We start from the raw sequence: 15,528 nt of genomic DNA on the forward strand, positions 1-15,528 counted from the left end.
GGGAAAGTACTACAAAAAGGGCACCATGCTTCCTATTGTAAATTCCCCTTATTACCAAGATTTTCCTGGAATAGATGAAAAGGATTTGTGCATGGGATTCATGATCTAACATGTCTGCTTTTCTCCAAACTGTCAGGGCTTAGACTTTAACTTGGAGCCACAGAGGAGCTGTGATTCAGATGAAATTCAACAGGAGAGAAATAGGTTATAAAATCTAGATGTGCCTAAGGGGGGCAGTTTCTTAATGACCACCCCAGTACATTTCCTCTGCCTCTGATAATTACACATAGCCTTGTTCCTTGCTTCAGCTTTCTTATTTTTTTTGCACTGAGATCCACATGCCTTTCTAGTCGCACATGTGCTAACTACTCCAGCCTCGCATGCCTTTTAGAAGGAAGTAATGCTCTCTTTTCCCCATTGCAAGAATAATGTAGTGGCTCATGGTAGCACACACCTGTAATCTCAGCTGTAGAGAAAAGATCTGGAAAGAGCCAAGACTAGGCTGGACTAGGATTAGTGGCCACGGCCTTGGTTAGCTGACTCTCAGGGCAACTAGAAGCAGGCTGGAGAACATAGGATGAGTAAGAGTCTGACATGGGGCACTCAGTGAAGATCCACAATGACTAAGGATGCTGAACATTTCTTTAGGTGTTTCTCAGTCCTTTGAGATTCCTCAGTTGAGAATTCTCTGTTTAGCTCTGTATCCCATTTTTTAATAGGGTTATTTGACTCTCTGGAGTCTAACTTGTTGAGTTCTTTGTATGTATTGGATATTAGTTCTCTATCGGATGTAGGATTGGTAAAGATCTTTTCCCAATATGTTGGTTGCTGTTTTGTTCTACTGACCGTGTCCTTTGCTTTACAGAAGCTTTGAAGTTTTATGAGGTCCAATTTGTTGATTCTTGATCTTAGAGCATAAGCTATTGGTGTTCTGTTCAGGAACTTTTCTCCTGTGCCCATGTCCTCAAGGGTCTTCCCCAGTTTCTTTTCTATTAGTTTCAGTGTGTCTGGTTTTATGTGGAGGTCCTTGATCCGCTTGGTCATGAGCTTTCTACAAGGAGGTAAGAATGGGTCGATTTGCATTCTTCTGCATGCTGACCTCCAGTTGAACCAGCACCAAAAGGCTCTCTTTTTTCCACTAGATGGCTTAGCTCTTTTGTCAAAAATCAAGTGACCACAGGTGTGTGGCTTCATTTCTGGGCCTTCAATTCTGTTTCATTGATCTACCTGCCTGTCACTGTACCAATACAATGTAGTTTTTGCTCTGTATGTAGTATTGCTTGAGGTCAGGGATGCTGATTCCCCTATAAGTTCTTTCATTGTTGAGAATAGTTTTCATTATCCTGTGTTTTTTATTATTCCAGATGAATTTGAGAATTGCTCTTTCTAACTCTATGAAGAATTGAGTTGGGATTTTGATGGGGATTGCGTTGTTCAACATCCTTAGTCATCAGGGAAATGCAAATCAAAACAACCCTGAGATTTCACCTCACACCAGTCAGAATGGCTAAGATCAAAAACTCAGGTAACAGCAGATGTTGGCGACAATGTGGAGAAAGAGGAACACTCATCTACTGTTGGTGGGATTGCAAGCTGGTACAACCACTCTGGAAATCAGTCTGGAGGTTCCTCAGAAAACTGTATATAGTATTACCTGAGGACCCACCTATACCGCTTCTGGGCATATATCCAAAAGATGCTCCAATGTATAACAAGGACATATGCTCCACTAAGTTCATAGCAGCCTTATTTATAATAGCCAGAAACTGGAAAGAACCCAGATGTCCTTCAACAGAAGAATGGATACAGAAAATGTGGTACATTTACACAACGGAGTACTACTCATCTATTAAAAACGATGGATTCATGAAATTCTTAGGCAAATGGATGGAACTGGAAAATATAATCCTGAGTGAGGTAACCCAACCACAAAAGAACACACATGGTATATACTCATTGATAAGTGGGTATTAGCCCTAAAGCTCCGAATACCCAAGATACAATTCACAGATCCTATGAAGCTCAAGAAGAAGGAAGACCAAAGTGTGGGTACTTAAGTCTTTCTTAGAAAGGGGGACAAAATACTCATTGGAGCAAATATAGAGATGAAGTGCAGAGCAGAGACTGAAGGAAAGGCCATCCAGAGACTGTCCAACCTGGGGATTCATCCCAGAGATAGTTCCCAAACTCTGACACTATTGTGGATGCCAAGAAATGCTTGCTGATATAGCTGTCTACTAAGAGATCCTGCTAGAGCCTTACAAATTCAAAGTCGGATGTTTGCAGCCAACCATGGGACTGAGTATGGGGTCACTAATGAAGGAGCTAGAGAAAGGACTGAAGGAGCTGAAAGGGTTTGCAACCTCATAGGAAGAACAACAATATCAACCAACCAGACGCCCCAGAGCTCCCAGGGACTAAGCCACCAACCAAGGAGTACACATGGCTCTGGGCTGCATTTGTAGCAGAGGACAGCCTTGTCAGGCATCAATGGGAGGAGAGGTCTTTGGTCCTATGAAGGTTTGATAGATGCCCCACTGTAGGGGAATTGAGGGCGGGGAGGTGGGTAGGTAGGTGGAGGAATACACTCATAGAAGCAGGCTAGGAGAGGGAGTTTCTGGGAGAGGGGGGAACTGGGTACGAGGATAACAGTTGAAATGTAAATAAATTAAAATAATTTAAAAAAAAAAGAAAAAGAAAAAATAGAATTTACCAGAAGAAGAAGAGGAAGAGAAGAGGAAGAGGAAGAGGAAGAGGAAGAGGAAGAGGAAGAGGAAGAGGAAGAGGAAGAGGAAGAGGAAGAAGAAGAAGAAGAAGAAGAAGAAGAAGAAGAAGAAGAAGAAGAAGAAGAAGAAGAAGATCCACATTTATGGAGAAGTAGCTTTTGCTTTGCTGAGACAGTAAAGTACAGGGGAGGGGAAGGTGTCTGCCCATTTTGAAACAGAAAAGCAAACAAAAGCTGGGGGTGCAAGACTGTGGTCCAGGCTCCAGGACTAGGGGGCTTTAGGAACTCAATTAGCAAGCAAACCTTTTACCTTAAGGTGAGCCTCTTATTAATCCCCTATCTTAAGGAGAGGGAGTTAGAGGGCCAATTAAGAACCATAAAAGCAACTGACTGACCTAGTATGCCTTGGGAGTTAGGTGCTTTCTAGTGTGAATATGTGACTCTAGCTCATGGTTCACACACAAACTTTAGCATGTGTTACAACACCTACTAAACCAGGAGTTTCTCTTAAAATCCCAGATTTCTAGGATCCATTTTCATTCAGTAGGTCAGGGAGGAGTGAGAATGTCTTAAGAGTTGCCAGGATTGTTGGGCTGCTCCTCAGGGCACAACTCTCTGAGAACTACTTCCTAGAGAGTGGGGGAGGGGCTGGGGATCCAGATGGAAAATATCAAGAATGACAATGGCATTCTTATCATTCACTGCAGGTGAAAAGGGGCTTTTAAATAACAATGAAAACATAAAATCCCAAGAGAAGCTCAAGGACTTCAGAAAGACTGTTCTGACCATTAAATGTCTTTGCCATGTAGATTTTGGGACTGACCAACCTTATTTTTTGGAGTGGTTACTCTAATGTAGTTGTGTGATGTCTTTATTTGTACATTCATTACAATAAAGTGATTTTTTTTTTATTTTAAAGTGTAATGCAGGATTCATTTCTTCCGTGTTGATCATCTCAGTAGAGCAAAACCTATGGCCTGAGGTGTTTTGTGCTTCTAGAAGGGCAGGTAGAATAGGAAAAGAGAGGACCCTTCTCAGGGTGACCCAATAGTAGCTGGGATTTTTGCATCACTGAAGTTCTTTCTCTTTTATTCAAAGAGATGTTTAATTGTGTGCATATTCATGTGACCGTAGGGATGGGTGTAGGTATATGTATGTGAATGTAGATGCTTTTGGAGGCTAGAGGCATTGGATCTCCCTGGAACTGCACTTACAGGTTGTTGTGAGGTAGGTATCTAACATGTGTGCTAGCAACTGAACTCAAGGCCTCTGCAAAAGCAGCACTGAGCCATTTCTCTAGTCCCTAGAATTCTTTTAAGCATACTGTCAAGTGAGTGCCATCATCCTGACTTAAATTGACAAGTTTGATGGGGTTTTGTTAGTCTGTTTTAGTGTTGTTGTTGTTGTTGTTGTTGTTTGGTTGTTTGGTTTTTCAGAAACAGGGTTTCCTATATAGTGCTGGCTGTCCTGGAACTCACTCTGTAGACCAGGCTGGCCTCGAACTCAGAAATCCACCTGCATCTGCCTCCCAAGTGCTGGGATTAAAGGCGTGTGCCACCATTGCCAGGCTTTGTGGGTTTTTTGTTTTGTTTTTGTTTTTCAAAACAGGGTTTCTATGTGTAGCTCTGTCTGTCCTAGAACTTCCTTTGTTGACCATTGGTCTTGAATTTAGAGGCCCTTCTGCTTCTGCCTCTGCCTCTGCCTCTGCCTCTGCCTCTGCCTCTGCCTCTGCCTCTGCCTCAAGTGCTTGGACTAAATGCATGCACCATGCTTGGTTTAAATTGACAGGTTCTTTTTTTTTTTTCTCCAAGACCCTGGCTGTCCTGGAACTCACTCTGTAGACCTAGACTGGGCTGGCCTCAAACTCAGAAATCCACCTGCCTCTGCCTCCCAAGTGCTGGGATTAAAGGTGTGTATCACCACCAACACCACCACCACCACCACCACCACCACCACCACCACTACCACCACCACCACCACCACCACCACCACCACCCGGCAAATTGACAGGTTCTTAATGGTCAACTTAAGTAATATTCTACTACAGTAACTATTTTTCTTCTTTTAAGGCTAGCCCTTCGTGTATTTGAGAAGTAATAAAAAAGTGTCTCTTTACATTAGCAGGCCAGGTTTGAATTCACAGAGAATGATAATGTATCCATTCGATCCTGATCCTCCCCAATGCTATAAGAAAGACAAGACTGGGATTTTTATTCCATCCTTTGAATTACTGTTTCTCAAGTTATGGTCCCTATACCTGCAGCATTAGAATTACCTAGAAGGTCATTAAAAATGCAAATGTGAGCCCAGTTTCAAACATGCAAATTTTGATTTTGGATCTGTCATGGGACCAATAATTTTCTTTCCTAAAACATTCCTGACTGGTGATTCTGATGTCACTGCTGGTCTGGGGCCACACTTGGATGGAAAGTGTAGTCAGAAACAAAAAAAAAATGAAAGCTTTAGAAGCATAAGAATTTATTTGGCTTAAGTGGATTCTTCCTTAGTTCCTTTTATGCTACATTTGCTGTAGCTCACTGCTCCTCCTCCCCTCCTTCTTCAAATGCCAGCTCCATTGCTTATGAACTTTGAGACCCTAAGCAATTACTCTAAGTTGCAATTTCCTTACTTAGAACGTAGGGATAATAATAGGATCTGCTTTGGGTTCTTATGAAGATTAAGGAAGATCTAAGTAAAGTACTTGGCACTGCACCTGTGCTTAACAAATACTAGTGATTTTATTTCTTACTAATATTAGACATGGCATTTCACTAGAACAAACACTTTTGCAAGTTCTTTCCTTGGAATGTGTGTCTTCAGACTCATCTGATACTGATGTTCTAGGATAATATAAACACTAAGGCACATCACTGCAGGGTTTTTTTCCCTCAGATTTCTATGAGCACTTGGATAGGAGTCTAGGCCCTATACTATAGGATATAGGGATGTCAGATACGTGTATTGTGGAACAGATGACAGTAAGACTAAGGGGGAAAGGCTGGCTGAGGGGGGGTGGGGGAAAAGAGAGCAGTCAGACCTGGGGAGGCAGGCTGTCAAAGACAACCTACTTCCTTCAGACTTCCTCCTGTAGCAGTCCCAGGGCTAAACTCCAGGGTTACAACAGACCTTAGGCATCTGTCAGTGTTCCTGTCTGATGCAGTCCAGAAGATGAACACTCAGGTGCCCACAGTGAGTTGCCGGACAAGTCCTCAGCCGCCAGCTGGCAATTGACCTAGTGGTTTGGGGCTTTAAAGTGGCCCTGCCTTCGGAATGATTCTGACTACAACTGCATCAAACACTCATGCCAGGGAATGGTCCTTTATAGCTATGCTCTTTTGCGACGCGTCTGGGGCACCTCAGGAAACAGCTTTCTCTTATCTAAGAAGTGCAGGGAGTCCTTACCAGGCAGGGACAGAGACCTTCACAAGTGAATTAAATACAAAAAAAACAAAAGCAGCAAGTTCAGGCTCAGTGGGTAAGGCAGGCCAGCCAATGGGCCCCGGCCGCTCCCAGGTGGAGTGGTACTATGATGACAGTAACCAACCAGCGTGCTCCATGCAAATGAGGATACTGTATCCGCACCAGACGCTCCCGTGCTGTCTGGTTGTTATAGTGATAAACTGAGGCCCTGCCTCTGGGCTTCTCCGAGAAAGAAAGGGGTGGTGTGTGCGGGAGGGGGGGGGGGTAACCTCTTTACTTCCCCCCAGGGAAGACAAAAAGAAGGGAAGAAGAAGGGGGATGGGTAGGGAAGAGAAAAATTCGTGACAAAGAAAACATTCTTTGCCTGGGAGGAGACTCCCAGAGGGTGTAGAGCTGGAGGGAGCATTCACTGGCCATGCCAGTACTTACCACTGATGCTGAGTCAGAAACAGGTATCCCAAAATCCCTTTCCAATGAGCCTCCCTCAGAAACCATGGAGGAAATAGAGCACACATGCCCACAGCCTCGACTGGTAAGTAAAGACAAAGGATGGAAATGTATGCGTGGCTATGGCACAAAAGAGTTCCTTCTGTGCCCGCAGCCAGCGAGGAAAAAAAAAAAAACGATGCTTACAGGATTTTCATGTAAATGAGAATGGAGCTGCAGCCTAATCCTTCTCAGCTGTTTAGACTTAGCTCCTATACCGGACACAGTTCTCAGCTTACAAACATTATTGTATTGGCTGGGTAGGAAACGGGCTGCTGGGGATATGTTGTGTTTTTTTGTGCTTTGGGAGAAGAGAGAATGACCTTCCCCCTCCCCCTTTAGGTGCATTGTCACAGTTTTAAAATGGTTTTCTTCTTCACAAAGCTTGGACTGCTTCCCTGGGGAAGTTCTAAATTCTAGCTCAGGAACGCTTTCGTTCTTTCTTTCTTTCTTTCTTTCTTTCTTTCTTTCTTTCTTTCTTTCTTTCTTTTTCTTTCTTTTATACCTAATGCCAAACGAAAACTATATGAAAACAAAACACCCTCATTCCTTTGATATTTTCAAAATAAACAAATAGTACCTTGAGGATGCATATAGAAATAACGTGCGTTGAAAATGAAGTGTGAACCTTTTAGGACAAGACTAAAGATTTCTAGTCAGGCAATGGCAACATGGAGAAGCTACATTTTTATTTAGAATGGGGATGCATGCCTTTAAGAATGAAAGTACTGAACCGGGGCTAGAGCTTTCTTCTCTCTCAGTAACTGGGTCTCTATTGAGCGGCTTCTTTCGCGCTTGTTCTATTCTTTAGGAAAAGAGGGAAGTTTCTTCCAACCACTTCAGCAACTGGCCTCAAGGAATTAAAAAAATACATGTCAAATGGATTGTGGGTTTCTTGAAGCTTGAAATCCTATACAACTTAGGGACACTGCTCTTTGAATCTCCAAATCCAAGACACACACTAGAGTTATCCTTTCGTCAAGGATTTCTTCCAAGTTAAAACGTAAAGTGTTTTGATTGGCTGTGCAGTTTGACACTAGGGAGACTTTTTTTAAAGAGATTTTTTTTGGGGGGGTGTAGAATTTTATGTGAGCCCCCACATAATCTGGACTTACAGATTGCAATGCTAATCCACTATTGAACTGTTATTTCTTAATAAGGTTTTGAAGGCAGGCTTGGATCAACTTTCTGAAATCAGATAACCATGGGGAGTTATATTAGAGCAGTTTCTATGCCTTGAGGCATGTTTTTAGGGTATTTGAATATTAACTACTTCTTAGCCCATTAGCCAGTGACTGACATAAGCCATGTGGCCTCTGTGCACTTCTATCATATAAATTGTCCTGATAAGTTGGTTATTTAAAAATGTCTGTGGGCCACTAAACAACTCATGGTTTAACAGTGGAAAAAACTGACCGCTAAAGGTGAATTACAAAATCTCCCAGAATATACTTTTTAAATAAGTGCAATATACAAACTTGAAACCGAATACCTTTGGACAAAGAGGGCAGCAGAGAGAAAGGTAGTATCCAGTGCCAGTTTTCTTTATGTATTTTCTTTCTTTCCCTCCCACGTTTTAGCTGTTGCACTCCTTGGTTAGTTGGCCTGAGAGGGGTAAGCAGAGGTAATCCCAGAAGGGAATAAGCTTAGTTTGCTCTTTTGCTTTTGACAGCTTCTCTCAGGTAGTAACGTCCAGGAACCAAACCCAGCAGAACCTCACCTTTACCTTCCACACATGTGCAGAAATAAGGGATTGACAGAATTCCTTCAGAGAAACTATGTAACTCCCTCAGGATCTCTTTGAAGGGCTGCAGGTAGGCACTAAGCCCAGAGCAGTAGATCTGAAAAGTATGAGCTTGTACCTGTAGAATATATTCTTCAAGTAAGATGCAGTCTCTTCCTATCTTTTTGGGGGACTGGGGTGATACAAGCACAGCAGAGATATGAGAGGTGTGTTCCAAAACTGAACTGTTGAAATAACTCTTTTGATCTACTTTGATAAAAGGTTTCTGCGGGCTGCTGAAATTGGCTATTTACGTACCTGCTTAAACTAGATTTTGTGGTGCATCTTTTTTTTTTTTTTTTTGGTTAGGAGCAAACTTTCACTGTAGAGTTGGTTTTGCCTACATTCTGATTTATTTATCATAGCTAACTTTCCTTTGCCTTGGATTTTGCTTCAGTAACTAAGGCACATGGTAACTACTTAATAAAATTTTTTGAAAAGAGGGAGGGTCATTTGATGGGTCAGGAAAATGGGAAATTACCATTTCCTGGGTTTTTGGTTCTTTCTGTTGATCATAAAACATTGCTAAGAATTCCATCATTCAAATGTTATAAAGTCTGCATTTCCCTATTCACTCAAGGTAGTCATATGTGGGCCACTCATGATAACAGCCATCCATAGTCAACAGGGTATGAATATCGATTAGTATAAGTTACTTTGGAAAGTGTGTGAAGGATTTGAGAGAAGCCAGTTTAGGAATGAAACTCCAATACTCAAAATCCATCTCTGATGTCAGATCTCTTCTCCTAGTCATTGAAAGGAAGACTAGAATTTCCTGAATAAGCAAGGAATTAAAGCAATCCATATTTTAGGTGCAAATCGATAATGCTATTGATGCTATTGAATTATACTTCAAGGTGAAATTTTTTTAAGGCAAAAACATGTACTCTTCCCAGATGCTTTATTCTACATTGCTGAAAAATACAAAAGGAAAGGACTAAATAGAATAAATTAGTACTGCTGAAGAAATTATAAAGATAATCACTGAAAATCATTTCACTTTTATGGTAGTCTATGTTTGGGGAATGTAACCTTATTGTCCATATTATTATGGTATCCAATTGGAGTAGTTTCTGAGAACTTTTCATTATTATGATATTTACTCTTGACTGGTTTTCGGTTACTTAATGTTTCCTGCTTAAATATGATGTAAGGTGATTCAGGAGCTTGGATTTGAAGAAGAAAAGCTGAGGGGTCTTGGATGAGATGATGCAAGCACTCTCCTTGGAAACCTATCTCTTGGGGAGGAGCACTTTTTACAGATATGGAGTGTCCTCAAATTGCCCCAACCCTCTGACTATGCCTAGACTAATCCTCTGGGACCAATGGGGTCTCTACAAACTCTTCCTAACAAGGACTAGCTGTCCAAAGAGCTGTCTGCCTGAGGATTTAGTTAATGACCTTGGTCAAGTTCTTTTTGGAGCACATTCTGTTGTCAGAAGGAAGCTATAACTCTAGCATACAAAAGTCTGCGTACATGAAGATGAATGTGGCACCAACCAACATCGGAGACTTTGTAAATAAAAAAAAAAATGGGCTGGTTCAATGTGCCATGTTAGCAGGAGTTCATTTGGGGTTTTACTTCAAAGTGGAGCATTGCCAAGAGACTGCTGTCTTGCAGAGAAGGCGCATTATGTCATTTGGGATATAGATACTCATCCACTGGTACTCAAAAAGATGACTGGGTTTCCAGCTAATCGCTGTATTTCCTTTAGTAGTATCACCATCTATTTAGCCACTCAGAGTAGCATACATTTTAAAAGCAAGATGCTTTTAATGTGCTGTATTGGTACAAATAAATAAGCTTCCTTGGGTATTTTCTATGGCCAACTGGAATTCTGCCCAAGGTTATTGTTAGACATTTTCCTATTGGTTCATGTCCAAATGTAATACCCATTTCTTACAGAATGGTAATAGGTGTATTACCCATGGAATCAATGAATTTATTTATCTTATTGTTCTCCTAAGCACCCATTTGTCTAATGCTAAATTCCTCATGGACAAAAGCCTATATCAAATAGAAGGTCAGTACTTTGCTTTATTTTGGTGTCTGAGCATATAGAAATCAAAAAGGTACATAGGTCATCATTCAAGCAATGTAGAGGATTTAAAGCATTCAATGATATAGGATTTTAGGAAGTAACTGAAAGAAAATTCAGTCCCTTACCAAGCAGATTCACAGCCAGCCAAAGGATGACAACTTCTAAATGCAGCAATATACCAGGTAACGTAGAGAGAAATAAAAGAAGTGACTCCACAACCACCACCTTTAAAGATTGTTTCCACCTAATAGTCTAGTGTGTGGATATTTGCCAGCATGCTGAAATCCCTTAAAGGAACCTTCTCATGTCTGGGCAGTGGTGGTACATGCTTTTAATCCCAGCATTTGGGAGGCAGAAGCAGGCAGATTTCTGAGTTGGAGACCAGCCTGGTCTACAGAGTGAGTTCCAGGACAGCCAGGGCTACACAGAGAGACCCTGTCTCAAAAAAAGAAGAAGAAGAGGAAGAAGAAGAAGAAGAAGAGGAAGAAGAAGAAGAAGAAGAAGAAGAAGAAGAAGAAGAAGAAGAAGAAGAAGAAGAAGAAGAAGAAGAAGAAGAAGAGAAGAAGAAGAAGAAACCCTTCTCTTAACTGTGACCTTAATATATTGGGCCTTCTTAAACATATTATATTCATTGAGTGGAAGAAGTTCTCAGCAGGGAGGGCTTTGTTAACCTTATCCCCAAGTTAAGACAAGTTCTACCATTTGAGGTTAAGATTACATTTTTTTTTAGCTTTAGCTGTATTTTGGGACAAGGAAAGGATCAGTCTGGAGCTAGGGCAATGACTCAGTTGGTAAAGAGTTTGTCTTGCTAACATGAAGACCTGATTGAGATTCCTAGCACTCACATAAAAGTTGGGCATGGTGCCACACACCTATAATCTCAGTACTGGGAATATGGAGACAAGAGGAAAAACTGCTGATTTTCAGGTTCAGTAAGAGACTCTCTCAAAGTACATATGGAGAGCAATTGAGGACAACCCATGTATGTAATCTCTGTATAATATGTATAATACATGTATACCTCCAGACATACATACAGATACACACACACACACACACACACACACACACACAGAGAGAGAGAGAGAGAGAGAGAGAGAGAGAGAGAGAGAGAGAGAGAGAGCAGTCTATTTTTAGGGTCTCTTAAAGACCTAGTTTGTTTAATTGGTTATTTTATTTGTTTACATTTTAAATGTTGTCCCCCTTCATGGTTTCCACTCTGCAAGCCACCTATCCTATCCCCTTATCCTGTTTCTATGAAGGAGCTCCCCCACTCTTCTACTCACTCCCACATCACCACCTAGCATTCCCCTATGCTGGGGCATCAAGCCTTCACAGGACCAAGGGCCTCTCCTCCCATTGATGTGTGACAAGGCCATCCTCTGCCACATGTGCAGCTGGAGCCATGGGTCCCTCCATGTGTACTCTTTGGTTGGTGGTTTACTCCTGGGAGCTCAGGGGTCCGGTCTGTTTGGTTGATATTGTTGTTCTTCCTATGAGGTTGCAAACCCCTTCAGTTCCTTCAGTCCTTTCTCTAGCTCCTCCATTGGGATCCCTATGCTCATTCCATTGGTTGGCTGTGAACATCCACATCTATATTGGTCAGGCTCTGGAATTCATAGGCAAATGGATGGAACTAGAAAATATCCTGAGTGAGGTTACCCAGTCACAAAAGAACACATATGGTATGTACTCACTGATAAGTGGATATTAGCCCCAAAGTTCAAAATGTCCACAGTACAACCCACAGACCACATGAAGCTCAAGAAGGAAGATCAAAGTATGGATGCTTAGGTCCTTCTTAGAATGGGGAACAAAATAATTATGGGAAGTAGAGGGAGGGAAGGATCTGGGAGGGTGAGAGGAGAGGGAGGATAAAAGGGGGACAGGGTCAGGTGTGGGAGAAGATGGTGGGGAGAAGTACAGAGGGTCAGGAAATTGAATGGAGTTGTGTGTAGCAGTGGGGGATGAGGAGCTGGTGGTAGCCACTAGAAAGCCCCAGATGCCAGGGAAGCAAGAGGTTCCCAGGAGTCAATAGTGATGACATTAGCTGAAATACCTAACTTGTAGAGACCATATCCAGTGGATAGGCACAGCCACTGTTGAGGAATGAGGCCGCCCATCTATCTCAAAAATATTAACCCAGAATTGCTCCTGTCTAAATAAAATACAGGATCTAAGAGTGGAGCAGAGACTGAAACAAAGGCCATCCAGAGATCTCCCCACCTGGGGATCCATCCCATCTGCAGACACCAAACCCAGACACTATTGTTTAAAGACCTATTGTAAGTGGCACACTCCATCCTTTAGAACAGTACTATCCAATAGAAATAGAATTCAAGCCATATGTGCAATTTAAAATGATCTAACAGGCATAGTTGAAAAAGTTTAAAATGTATAGATGTATCATTTTAAAAAAATATTTATTTATTTATTTTATGTATATGAGTACACCATAGCTGCCTTCAGACACATCCCAGAAGAAGGCATCGGATCCCATTACAGATGGTTGTGAGCCACTATGTGGTTACTGGGAACTGAACTCAGGACCCCTGGAAAAGCAGTTAGTTCTCTTAATCGCTGAGCCATCTCTCCAGCCTCCATGATGTATCTTATTTAGTGCCATGTATCATGAATATTATGTCAACATGCCATTCATATAAAAGTATTATTTATTATTTTATATGTATGTACATACGATATGTATATGTTTGTGTGTGAGGGTACATAAGATGGCACATGTAATTATAGATATCTAGTACTCTATGGTTTCTGAGGATCTGAACTCAGGCAATTAAGCTTGGGTGACAAGTACTTTTTACCCATTGGGCCATTGTCTACTGTTTTTCTTTCATACAGGTCTAAAATCACACACACACACACACACACACACACACACACAAGCAGACCTGGCCTTCAGGTCCTCCCAGCATCCCTCAGTTCCACCTGGCATACTCTGTCCCTAACTCTCAACTTTTCAGCCCAGGGACTGGGCTATTCTTTCCCCCCAGAGACTCTTCCCTATATAACCCAGACATTTTGCTCTCTCTCTCTCTCTCTCTCTCTCTCTCTCTCTCTCTCTCTCTCTCTCTCTCTCTCTCCCTTTCCCCATCGTGACTTCCCTAGCCTTGATCCTTGAGGCCATTGAACTTGCCATCCCCAAAGCAGCTTCCCAATAAACTTGCCTTTAATATAATCTAATCTGGCTTGAATTGGCTTATTTCACCAGTGTCAGAGAAATAGCCTATCATAAATCTCAATTCAGAATAATTGCTCAAATGCTCAGTGGCCATATACAGCTTTCGAGTAAACTCAGATACCTTTATACCTAGTCCAATTCCTGTTGAGCTTCAAGGACCTACAAATAAGTACTTTTTCTTAGTATACAGTTCATGTAAGGGTGGAATTATAGCTCAGTGGTAGCACACTTGCCTTTCATCCATGAGGACCTAGGTTCAAACCCCAATACTGCCAAAAGAGAGAAATCTTCAGTGTTTGATGCACCCATATATACATGTATCATAGCAAGTTGAACACCACCACCTCCTATTTTATAATCTTGTATTTTCTTTTTTTTCTTTTCTTTTTTAAAATAAGATCTTTTCGCATAATACATGATTTGTTCTAGTTGTGATTAAGAATTTCTTTTTTTTATTTTCTATATTCTTTGTTTACATTCCAAATGATTTTCCCTTTCCAGGTTCCCCCCTCCCCATAAGTCCCATAAGCCCTCTTCCCTCTGCCCATTCCCCAATCACCCCCTCCCACTCCTCTGTCCTGGTAATCCCCTACAATGCTGCATCAAGCATTTCCAGGACCAAGACCCTCTCCTTCCTTCTTCTTGGGGATCATTTGATATGTGAATTGTGTCTTGGGAATTCAGAGCTTCTGGGCTAATATCCACTTATTAGTAAGTACATACCATGTGTGTTCTTTTGTGAATGCGTTACCTCACTTAGGATGATATTTTCCAGTTCCATCCATTTGCCTAAGAATTTCATGAATTCATTGTTTTTAATTGCTGAGTAGGATTCCATGATGTAAATATATCACATTTTCTGTATCCATTCTTCTGTTGAGGGGCATCTGGGTTCTTTCCAGCTTCTGGCTATTATAAATAAGGCTGCTATGAACATAGTGGAGCATGTGTCTTTATTGCATTCTGGGGAATCCTCTGGGTATATGCCCAGGAGTGGTACAGCAGGGTCCTCTGGAAGTCTCATGTCCAGTTTTCTGAGGAACTGCCAGACTGATTTCCAGAGTGGTTGTACCAGCTTACAGCCCCACCAGCAGTGGAGGAGTGTTTCTGAGGAACTGCCAGACTAATCTTGTATTTTCTTTGTTGAGCTATTCTGTTTCAGTTAGTAGGATATTGCAGTAATCTAGAGAGTTAATGAGTTTTTGTTTATGGCATGAATGGGGAATTGGGAGATATTAGAGAGACAAAAGCATCAAGATTTGGTAATCAAGTCTGAGGTTGGGGCAGGGTCAGGGAAGGCTGGTTTTCCTGGCTCCAGCATGTGAGTGTGCTCACTGAAAGTGAGCATCAGGAGTGAGGAGTGTGTGGAAGGCATCATGGGATTTCTATTTACTATTATCTAGTTGGTGTTGTTTGTGAAGCTCAGAAGAGACTTTGGAACTGAACAGCATGGAAGAGGTGGCTTTCAAATCTATGACAGTGAAAGTGGGTCACCTCAGAAGGCAGTGAATTGAAATAATTACTAAGAAAGATGCCTTGGCATGGTACTAATGGTGGGTGACTCACTGCTCTAATAGCAGCACTTGGAGGCTATGATGGGGTCTTACCAACTCGAAACAAGCTAGAGTCATTTGGGCAGAGGGAGTCTTAGTTGAGAAATGCCTCCAAAAGTTTTGCCTTGTTCTGGGCTTGGTAGCACACACCTTTAAATCCCAACACTTGGGAGGCAGAGGAAGGTGGACATCTGTGAGCTCAAGGCCAGCCTGGTCTACATTTGGAAGTTATAGGTCAGCCAGGGTTACATGGAGAGACCTGTCTCAAAAACAGCTATGCCTGTAGGCAAGTCTGCAGTGCATTTTCTTGATTGATGGCA

At 41.9% G+C, this 15,528-nt stretch overlaps 1 protein-coding gene across 2 annotated transcripts in view; it reads left to right on the plus strand.

Annotated features, from left to right (window-relative positions):
* The window catches only part of Pcyt1b (phosphate cytidylyltransferase 1B, choline), a 96,089-nt gene that overhangs the window by 21,072 nt on the left and 59,489 nt on the right, over window positions 1-15,528 (plus strand). Inside the window, exon 1 of one of the 2 annotated variants that reach the window (XM_052170098.1) lies at window positions 6,438-6,677. The exons of the other annotated variant lie outside the window; for it this stretch is intronic. Coding sequence (XP_052026058.1) covers window positions 6,561-6,677 — 117 coding nt within the window. The 5' untranslated portion in view covers window positions 6,438-6,560. Of the gene's footprint in view, window positions 1-6,437; window positions 6,678-15,528 lie in introns of those variants that run through there. 2 annotated transcript variants of the gene reach the window in all.

Source organism: Apodemus sylvaticus, chromosome X, assembly GCF_947179515.1.
Source record: "Apodemus sylvaticus chromosome X, mApoSyl1.1, whole genome shotgun sequence".
In the NCBI taxonomy this organism is placed as follows: Eukaryota; Metazoa; Chordata; class Mammalia; order Rodentia; family Muridae; genus Apodemus; species Apodemus sylvaticus.